Source organism: Pomacea canaliculata, linkage group LG11 (assembly GCF_003073045.1).
Source record: "Pomacea canaliculata isolate SZHN2017 linkage group LG11, ASM307304v1, whole genome shotgun sequence".
NCBI classification, from domain to species: domain Eukaryota; kingdom Metazoa; phylum Mollusca; class Gastropoda; order Architaenioglossa; family Ampullariidae; genus Pomacea; species Pomacea canaliculata.
This window is the reverse complement of record NC_037600.1, coordinates 5,462,387-5,473,149: the sequence shown is the minus strand read 5'-3', so window position 1 is coordinate 5,473,149 and position 10,763 is coordinate 5,462,387. Positions and strand designations below refer to the sequence as shown.

Sequence of the window (10,763 nt, the reverse complement as noted above, 5' to 3'; positions counted from 1 at the left end):
TTCTTGTTGTCTCCCTTTCACCGTCTATAACGACTATAGTGCAGCTGCACTTTTCTCGAACTCCTGAACTTATACATAATCGATCTTTGTCACAAGTAGGACAAGAGCTGAGGCTTTCCCGAGTTTTAAAAATCACATGAGAGGACAACTTCCTTCCCATGTGTCTAGATATGACCTCCCTTAGACCGTGCCGTCCTGGAACAATTAATGACATTATTAACTGTAAGCTGCCCTGAGTGAAATATGCTTTGAAAAGTAGGTTCCGTGTGATATTTTTGGAAACAACCTAGTTTTCCTGTCGGTCGCCCTCACGGCCTTGGCGTTGCACAAGTGTCTCGCGTGTATCTGTGGGGACTGTCGGGTGTATGTGTCTGTCAATTATCTTTGTGGATCACATTGTGTGTTGTATAATTATGAGATATCAAGTCAATTAATTTGATTGTTTCTAAAGTTTCAACTCAATAGCAGGTTTCCTCAAGTATATAATTATAAATATATGTGTGTGTGTAAGCGTGTGTGCATGATTAAGTGAGCAAGAGAGACTGTATTTATGTTCATATGTGTAAATATGCATGTATACGTGTACAAATAGTTATGATGCATTCTCTCTCTCCATCTCTTTTAAATGTGTGATCATCACTTTCATTACACACTCACGTGTATCGTACATGTGTCCCCATTACACAGTCGTGTATCCTGGACGACAACCCGTGGAGAGTGGTGTGCTGGGTCAAACAGACAGATAAGCCATTCACAATATTCCCCACGTGTACAGGAAGCTTGTGGGTCTTCCATGCTTCCATGTGAAACAACTTCTGGTCTCTAAAGTCGTGTCTACAATCTCCTACCTGTGTCAGATTACTTACCTGAGTTACCTTCAGACTGCCTGCCTTTTCTTCTCAACATACATCTATAATGTGCAACACTTGCTCGGTCAGCTAAGAGAACCCGACATGTTTGTAAAACTCAGGTTGAAACCTTCGATCAGTGTCAACATTTTTACCTGCTGCAAGTGCAGTGCGTGGAGCTGACATGCTGGTTGAACTGTCACAGGTAAGTGAACTCCAGGTTAATCTATTTTTACATGACATCAATATAGTTAGTCTTCTGGGTCCTCGTATAGAGGCGGGTCTGAACCTGATATTTCACTTAGTATGATTGTGAAGGAATAAAAATTATATGCTGTATGCTTTATAGTATCAACTCACCTGATTAATTGAATGTTGGTAGAATACGATTGTCTTAACCTTTATGTTTCTTTGCTGAATGGATTTTTTCTGTAAACTCTCAGTAGCTCTAAAGCAGTTAATCACAACAAGTACAGGGTTATTTACAACAATTACAGAACTTTTCTGTGTGACACGCGGTTCTCTGCTACCTGACGAGTGACAGGTAATGTTATTGACATTCAGTAGGTGAAGTTTATTTATGCCTCGGCACACCCGCATTTTTAGCAGGTCTGTAGGTTGGTGTGTCATCGGTGGGTTGACTAGTTGAATGACTGCACATACCTGTGAGCAGTAAAATTAACGATAGATACAGCCTGCAGTGTCTTGAACATCTCTTGGCGTGTATAAAATTCAGTGTTTCACTTCATAAATTTTCTAATTTTTTTTCAGAATACATAAGCTTCTAGGTTATAGGACGTACAGCTGTAAATTATATTTCTTTGCAAATGTTTGAGGGTTTTTTAATAATATTGTTCATGTAATTGAGATAAGGCCAAAGAATTGTTTCAGGAGGTTTTGCAGAAATCACCGTACAAATACTAGAATGACAAAGTATGAAGCAAATATTTCTGGATTTTTCATGGCCTCGAATATGTATCTTACAGTACTTCATTATTTATGTGTCTATTACCTGTTCAAGTGCTCTATTTTTGTCGATTATCCTTACACCATGATAAGTCAGTGTTTCATTCCTGGGTATTGTTTTATGTCTAAATATCTGTTTATCTTAAGTGTTAATTTTAAATCCCCAATTATTTCGTTTACGGAAGATGAAATCCACACTGCAACATTGTAATTTCTAGAATTTTATTATTTTGTTTAGTTTTGCTTCGTTTAGTTTTATTTTATTTGTATTGCTTCAAGAAATGGTTTGTTTTTAACGTTCAGGTAGTTCTCGACAGTCATCTGTGCTAGCAGACCACCAAGCTCCTTTTTCCACCGACTAGGTCAAGGGTCAACTGACCTTCGTGACATCCTCATCAAAACTCACTAATGGCTGCTTATAAAGTCGACATCGCCCTGCAGGTGGAGGGAATGACACTCAGCACATGGGCAGCTACGAGGTTAGAACCAAACTTGTGGATCTTCAATGCTGTCTGTAATAAGATACCATGTTTTCTGCAACTAGTTATCACCTCCTCGTTAAACTGCATCTGCCACGAAGTTATTTTGGGAAAATGTAATTGATTCGTGGCCTGTAGATAGTTGTGGGTGTGGGTGAGGGTGAGTGGGTGTGTGTGAACGTGTACATGAGAGTGCATGTGTGTGTTTGCCATCTCAAGCTCATCATCAACAATCTGTTTTATTTCTCACACCCTATTTTAATTTTAGACTTAAAAAGTTAAGTCCTCTAGAAAGCTCGTATTCACATTCACATTTCCCTTAGATACTTCAAATTATATTAGGGTACGGAGGAGTAAATGCAGTAAAACTAGTCCATCCTGCTTATCTCGGCTCCGACAACAGTTTTATCTGCAAGGACACAAGCTGTTTACTCACAGTCATTTGTAGAAGCTACAAGGGCTGAGTATGGCTGTTTATGAGGACACCACAAACATCTTTCCTACGTTGCGGTGGTGAAACTTTTTATTAAAATCTGAGAACCGATAAGGTCCTATCGGTGACCCCTAGCCTCTTGTCTCAGAACGGAAAACAAGGCCTTCGTGGCCACTTCTCTTGCTGCTGATACACTTATCTTCCTGGGCTCAAAAAGAAACTTAGTAGATAAAGACAGTCTTAAATTAAGGATTTGCCCAGATACAGGCCTGTCTTACCGTGTTAACAGTCAGACATGCAATTACACTTGTACACTGTACACTTGTACAGCAGCATGTCGTGCGGTTCACACACCTAAACTTACAGGGTTACAAAGGATGTCAATAAATCCTTGATCCAGGATATGTTATTGCAGCTATAAGTCACACAATCAACAAATGAAATATATACAAATTTTTAGCTTTGATATTTGTGAATTAAATCCATATCAAATTTTCAAATAAAAGGCACGGAGATGGAAGTTGTATACCGTTACTCTTTGGGGAAAGGGGAAAATTCATGTACAAATATTCCTGGGGCTGAAGTGGGTTTTTTTTTAAATTATTTCATTTTACGTTGAAGCCATGTGAAACAACCTGACCTATCCACAAGCCACAGAATCCACAGAATGTTTTAATCACTAACTAGTCTCTGCCCAGAGCTCCACGATTAATTAACCAGGCCTGCTCATCCGACTCACATCAAGACCCGTTACTCATTATCTGAAAGCTAGGCTCCTCGGTGTAAAAGATATAATTCTCTAGTCTTGTCCTTATCTCCAGCCTCTCACCCTACACTTTCACAAAAAGCCGGAAAGAAGGAAAAGGAAGAAGAAAACATAAAAGAAAGATAAGGGGGTTGATGAGGAGTTAGAAAGGAGATATATGGATGGAAAGAAGAAAGAAGAAGATTAGCAAATGCAAAGTCCGTGTTCTTACGACACTGAAAGAACCAGTCTGATAGTCAGTAAAATAAACGTCTGCATTCCGCTTGCTCTTTGAACCGCTGAGCTGTCTACTGACCTTACATTATAGGGAAAACTTGAAGCTTTTTTCCACTTAAATGAATGATTAATTCCAGCACCAACACTAGCCGACCTCATCCAATTTCAATCCACCCGAGCTTGAAGTAAAATCTTAAAGAAGTCGCCATGCGTGGTGCGGAACACTAACAAGTCTTTAGGAACAGAATCAGCTAAACAGATCCTCGTCCTCGTGCTCTCTGGCGCACAAAGCATGCACAAAGAGCATGTCAGTTTTTACATGGTGTTCTCCACGCTCTGTTTGACCTGAAACACTTCACGACAACGATTTTTTTCCCTTCCATTGCAATAAATGATATAACAGTTATCGTCCAGTCCTTGGCTCCATAATACCTTACCTCTGAAATATTCATCCGCCTTGGAGTCACAAAATGTGTGCAAAGTCGGGACATGGACATGAGACTTTTTATTGACAAATAGGTCATTTGATGATTTTGCTAGAAAGTTTCATAATACTTGTAATTTCGTTTCTCTAAACCATGATTTTATAGCTTGAATCGGATGTTTGTCACTACAATAACTATATTAATAATTAAATTCTAGTTGCGTGTTTTTAAACGACAGGAAAATAGTTTTTTGGCCTTCATCCACATCCTCTTGGACTTGTGATCTTAAGTCATCACTTTAGATAATCTCTGTCAATCCTCATTTGCTTCGAATTTAAACAATAATGAAAATATTCCCGTCCAAACCACAAAGCCCAAAGACACAACGGATTAAGACCTTCTCAGTCTAACATACATGTCCGTCATTTTGTTTGACTGGAATTTAAATAATAGGTCAATCATAACTAAGTTTTGCGATGTGTATTCGGATTGAAGGTGCGCAAGTAGTCTCCAGCCCTGAAAAGCATAGTTGACCTCTGAACCCTTTTAGGTCGTTGATTACCGCCCCTTTGCCTCTTGCAGGCGGCAGTGGCGACACTAAACTCCATGCAGACCGTGGCCACTGCCAGCCTGACCACAGGAAGCACCAAAGAAGACAAGAAAGCTAAGGTCAGCCGTGTGGTCAACTTTCTGCAACGTGTGGGATTGTCGGTGAGTGTCTAGCGGCCTTTAGTCCATACCGATTCCCCATTTCATCCACTTATTAGTCACAGCCCTGCAAATATTGCAGGAAAGATGTGAAGTCTTAGAGGTCATGTTAGAATATGGCTGAGTTTATGTTGTCATTGTTACGGTTAATGGGCAAGTTTCAAGTTGATGTTAATTAGCTGTGTCATTTTTCTGATTCTAAGGATTTGACATATCCTGATTTAATATTGATGAGAATGTTGATTTTTGAAGTTTTATGAATCCAAAGAAAAAGGAAACTAATGCTAACATATTGGCAACTGACATCTTGCAACAAGGAGAAGCGGATAACAAAGCTGCTAATGATGGTTCGATACCCGTTTGGCGCAGGGTTTTCTCTCATATTTGATCCATCTGTTAAATAGGTATCTAACCTCTTAAAGGATTTGAGAAAAACAGCTAATGAGAGAGAGGAGATATACAAGACAGGAACAGCTTCGAACACTTCATATTCTGACAATCGATGTTAAGAAACTAGATTTACCTTATCATGTGCCAAAAGGAAAAAAAAAATGTCACTGGGTCTGAAAGATATTTGAGATAAGGATTAAGAGACATATAGAATAAGAAAATTGGACAACGAGAGAAGGTAAGTCCACATCACTAACTTTTTTATACTTTCCATATCTCAGGTGGATGACATCGACAACCTGTCAGTCATTCACGTGGCCGGCACGAAAGGAAAAGGATCCACGTGCGCCTATGCTGAGAGCATCCTCCGCCATCATGGCTTTAAAACTGGATTTTATAGGTACCAGGAGATAACTCACTGTGCCTGACAGAGTCTCGTCTGAGTTCACCTAATAACTTGTTAAATATGTTCAATTCATATATGACAAGTACATTCAAAATAATGTTTTAGGCTTAGTCATATACAGTAAATAGGGATTCTTTCAGATTAATTAACTCACAAGTACTTAATGAACAGTTTTAGTAAAGTGCTTTGTCATAGTAAATATAAATTATTAGAGAACAAACTACAAGTCGAAATCCAATAAACTTATTGCCATTAAATAATCAAGATGATGTACGTGTAGAAGTAAAGAATTACTAAAAGATGTACTCTACGAGGCTGATTAATTCAATTTTAAAATAAAAAGTAAATGTGATTCAAAGGGACTACAAATCTCGCATATCGACTAAATTCTCTGCCTTAATGGTTTAAGTTCTCCTCACCTGGTGGAAGCCAGAGAGCGGATTCGCATCAACGGACGACCTATAACCAAGGAAGTCTTCACTTCCTGCTTCTGGGATGTCTACACCAAGCTTCTCAACACCAAGGTGAGCTACGATCATTTGGTGACAGCTGGGAATGAACCAAAGCGACACCTGACAGTTAGAATTTCATTCATGCATTTATTCTCTTGGATGCATTCTCATGTCGTCATTGGGAAAGTAAAAGGTTTCTGATGTAATGTCTTCCTTTGTCCTTTCTTTGTATACTCTTTCTGTTCTTTTCTTGAATTTAGGTTGAGGTATGTATAGTGTAAATAAATTTATTTTGGTTTTCTTTTTCCAAAGGATGAGAATGAGGGCACCATGCCTTTGTACTTTAGCTTCATGACCGTGATGGCCTTCACCCTGTTCATGAAGGAGAAGGTGGACGTGGTGCTGCTGGAGGTAGGAATGGGGGGTGAGTACGACTACACCAACTTCGTGCGGACCCCCGTGGCATGTGGCATCTCCTCCCTGGGGCTGGACCACACGGCGCAACTGGGACACACGCTGGAGGAAATCACATGGCATAAGGCTGGCATTTTCAAGGTTCAGATCTTTCTAAATGTTTACCTCCCTTATACCTTCACGCAACGATGCCTCGTCCTATGAGCACAACGACCCCGTCTTCTTTCTCTTCTCCCTACTTCTATAGTCACACCTTATCTTAATATGCGCAGGTGTGTTGAAAAGAAAGGTGATCCCGTTTTCTGCTGTATTTCATTTATCAATTTTTGTATCGACCTCCATTCTTGCATCATAAAGAAAGTTTCATGAAAATGCTGGGTGTCTGGTACAGAAAGGTGCTCCTGCTGTGACAGTTCCACAGGAAGAGTCTGCCATGCAGGTCATCTTGCAGCGTGCCCAGGATATTCAGGTGAACTTTTCAGACACATCACATTTAGCTCATTTCCGTGAACAAAAGTGTGCCCCTCACTTTATAAAAATAATACCCTGATCCATTTTTTTATTTTGGTAATTCTGTTCCCGCCCACTGAAATATCTGTTCGTTCAGGTGGGATGTAAAGATTCCCAGCTCTGGTATCTTTGTTGCAGTGTCCATTGTACGTAGCAGAACCATTGACACAGGAGGACCTGAGAATCCACAACCTGACTCTGGGCATCTCAGGTGACCAGCAGGTGTACAATGCCGCGCTCGCTCTCCATCTGTGTCGGCTATGGTTCAGAAAAAGGGAAGGAAGAGAAGGTATGATTCACAGCTCGGGATAAATAAATATATGTGCCGTTAAACACATCGCAATATAACTTAAAGCTGGAATAACAACAGAATGTCAACAATGGAAGTTTTGTAACTAATTTTATTTTGGTCTGCACGAAATGGAGAATTTGAAACAGCATGAATACAAACTTTTCCAGCATACGAGCAAATACTTCCCCTTAATCTTTCATAGGTGCTTAAACAGTTTGTTATCATTATGTCGAAAGAAAACATGGTTGCTGACCACGTGACCTTGTTTACCTGATGCAACATCCCTTATTTGTCTTAGATAAAGCTTCACAACTCTGCGTTAATACAGTGGCTGCCATACCTCGTCTACACACTGGAGAACTTACACAAAAAGTGGTGACAGGTAAGGAAGAATTGCTGTGAAAAAAATCAAACCTACCCATATAACGATAATCCCTTAGAACTGAATAATAATCATCATCATCATCATCATCATCATCATCATCATCATCATCATAATCATAATAATAGGATTTCTATAAACCTTAACTAACCATCAGGGCTTGTATTCATGGACTTCGTTTAAGTAACCGAATAGGGAAGCAACCGTTAAATCCTAACCAACAGTAAGACTAGGGTGGGATTATTTCTCTTTAAATGTCCTTTACCCAGGTCTGTCCCAGTGCTACTGGCCAGGACGAGCTCAAACCCTTAGAAAGACAGGTGTGACATACTACCTGGACGGCGCTCACACAACAGAGAGCATGCAAGTAAGCATTTAAAGAAAATAAAAGAGCGTGAGTATGTCTATTTTAACTAGGGTAATGGATTAGAAATATTAGATCGCACGATAAACCCTTGGGTAATTTTTCTTGTTCAATGAGAAACACGTTTTGTAAGCAAATATAACTGGGTCAGAATTTCTTTGTGCTTGCAGCAATGTGTTCGGTGGTTTATGCAGGCGGCGAATGAAGAAGCTAAGCAGATCACGTGAGTACCGCTAACGATTGTCAAGTGTTATTTTCTCTTCTTCATTTTGTTGTCCACGTCCTCACCAACCCTGTGACACATCCCTTCTCTTGCTGTGTCTTGATTATTAATTTATAACTACTTTCACAGTTAATGAAATAATTACCACATAGACCATAAACCCTGATGCCACTGTGAACATACATAAAGACAGGTTGTGCCTTTCTTCTCTTAGCGGCAGAGTGTCTCGGTCGCTGGTCTTCAACATGACAGGTGACAGGTCAGCCAGCACCATGCTTCAGTATCTAACGGTAAGATGTCTCACCTGAAACATTATTTCTGATCTGTGCTACGAGGTCTCGCCTACAACATACTTTCGAATCTGTGTTATTTGTTTTAGGATTGTATGCGCGCAGAGTATAACCTTTAGGGTCATTAACCCTGTGTTATCTGACATTTTGTCTTTTGTTCTCCACAAGCTTTGCGGTTTCCATAGAGCTGCCTTTTGCCCAAATATTCCATCCAGCGCCAAGATTATCCCAGGTGAGATATATGTCACCTATACATCATCGTCGCCACTCTCATCGTCTCATCCGTTTGCAAGCGTTGTTGGCTCTTGTTTCTGAAGCGAGAGAGCGTCAAAAGAATGGTTGAATGAGTATATATATCGAGAGCTGCTATTTATTTATTTTTTTTATTATTTTTTTTTTTTACTAATACCACTTTTTGTCTTGCAGATCAGGTCAACTTTAAAGTATCCAAGACAGCTATGCTGGAGAACTGTGTTTCCTATCGCAAGGTTTGGGAGGATCTGCTCTCCACATTAATCGCGAAGGACGTCAAGCATTCTTTATGCGATTCAACAAAAATCATTCACACCTGTCCAGCTTGCCCGCCAGACTTCAGCCACCACACCTGCACCTGCACCTGCACCTGCACCTGCCTCCATCACAAGCAATCATCACCTGTCCAGGTGTCAGGAGGACCTCGCTGCGTGTCGGCCACCTTCCCGTGCATCTCCACGGCCTTGAAGTGGACCTCACACGACAGGGAGCCCTCCTGCTGTGACGTCAGTGTCCAAAACGAGGCTGAAGTGGCAAATAATGTAGACCACGTGCAGGTCTTGGTTACCGGAAGTCTGATTCTGGTGGGGGACGTTCTAGGCATCATTTATCCCACACTCAATGACTGAGTGTACGTGTGAGAGAGGGTGAAGATGATGATGTCTCGTAAAACGCAACATATCAAAAGTAACTGTAGACAAAGAAACATTTAAACACTAGAAGAACATAGAGAAAGATATAATATAGTCTGTATTTGTTTCAATTACATTCTTCATTTTCAAGGTGTAAAAATATTATCCACAAGCACTGATGGTTACTATTGCTCCATGTACAGGCAACTAAATCGACGGTAGTTTAGACATATCATAGTGCATCCTCGCTCAAGATACTCAAGCTAGCCAAGTTTAATATATTTCATTAATATACATTCTCAATATTAATATACACACATGTAAGATTGCCGCTGTAGAAAAGAGGAATAACCGAAGCTATATAAATGGCTATGAAATCACAAACTTTCAGTAGCTCTTGTCACATTTTTATACGCAAGTCTTATTTCCTTGTTGTGATGACCGGCACTAAGTGCACCACCTGAGGTGATTTCAGATGCAGGAAACATACCACTATTGTACAGGTTGCTTTAAAAAAGGTTATGTTTAAAATAACTTCAAAAAAAATTCTTTTCAAGAAATGTTAAATTTTTAAAAATCAGATATGACATCCAGTCTGTGCTTTAATCACACCATTACCTAGTACAAGTGATGCTGATAGGTTAAGAACTAGCCTAGATAGTTAAATCTTATAGATACAAAGATTGACAATCAAAAGTCTAGGAACAAACACTTGCAAAAGCACGATATGCACCTGTGGGGAAGAACACCTCCAGATATTAATGTCATCAGGTGCAGTCAGTCTTTGTGGAACATTTCCAGTAAAGAGTAGTAAATGTTTGGATATACTTTTGGAAAGGTGCCCAAGTCGTACATGCCACCTGGTATCCCACAAGTGATCGTGTGCATACGTGGTAGCAATATACCTGCTGTATATCAGTTTCGATCAAGTGTAATCACTACAGGTGTCTGTTAACAAGTTATAGGCGAAGTCGTAAAATAAGAAATCGAACTCGCAGACTCGTGATTGCTTTCTGGGTGACAGATTGAATTGCTGGGTTGTATCGATGTGTGTGTTTTTATACGTGTGAGTGTGTGAATGAACATGTGAGGTTGTGTGTATTATGTCTATTTATGTCTATAAATGTTCAGCTGCTCAGGATTATCTCTTTCTTGCATTCTCTGTTCTCATGAATAAATGAATGAGTGTGTCTGTACGTGTGTGTAGGTGTTCATGTATTATTGATGCTCTCTGTTTATCTGTTCAATTTACTATTTCTCTCGTTTCCTTCTTTCTTTCTTTTGCTCGTTTTCTTCCCCTGGTTCGTCTCTCAGT

The 10,763-nt window shown here is 39.9% G+C and overlaps 1 protein-coding gene across 1 annotated transcript; it reads left to right on the top strand.

The window, feature by feature from the left end:
• The first annotated feature begins 571 nt into the window (after nucleotides 1–571).
• On the top strand, nucleotides 572–10,746 carry LOC112575513 (folylpolyglutamate synthase, mitochondrial-like). The gene is made up of 14 exons (XM_025257435.1): nucleotides 572–1,053; nucleotides 2,118–2,293; nucleotides 4,716–4,844; nucleotides 5,513–5,631; nucleotides 6,047–6,161; nucleotides 6,402–6,644; nucleotides 6,895–6,972; nucleotides 7,152–7,302; nucleotides 7,604–7,687; nucleotides 7,957–8,054; nucleotides 8,222–8,274; nucleotides 8,489–8,564; nucleotides 8,733–8,796; nucleotides 8,991–10,746. Exons 2-14 carry the CDS (start codon nucleotides 2,279–2,281, stop codon nucleotides 9,443–9,445), a joined length of 1,680 nt encoding a protein of 559 aa, XP_025113220.1. The 5' UTR covers nucleotides 572–1,053; nucleotides 2,118–2,278; the 3' UTR covers nucleotides 9,446–10,746.
• The last annotated feature ends 17 nt before the right edge of the window (nucleotides 10,747–10,763 follow it).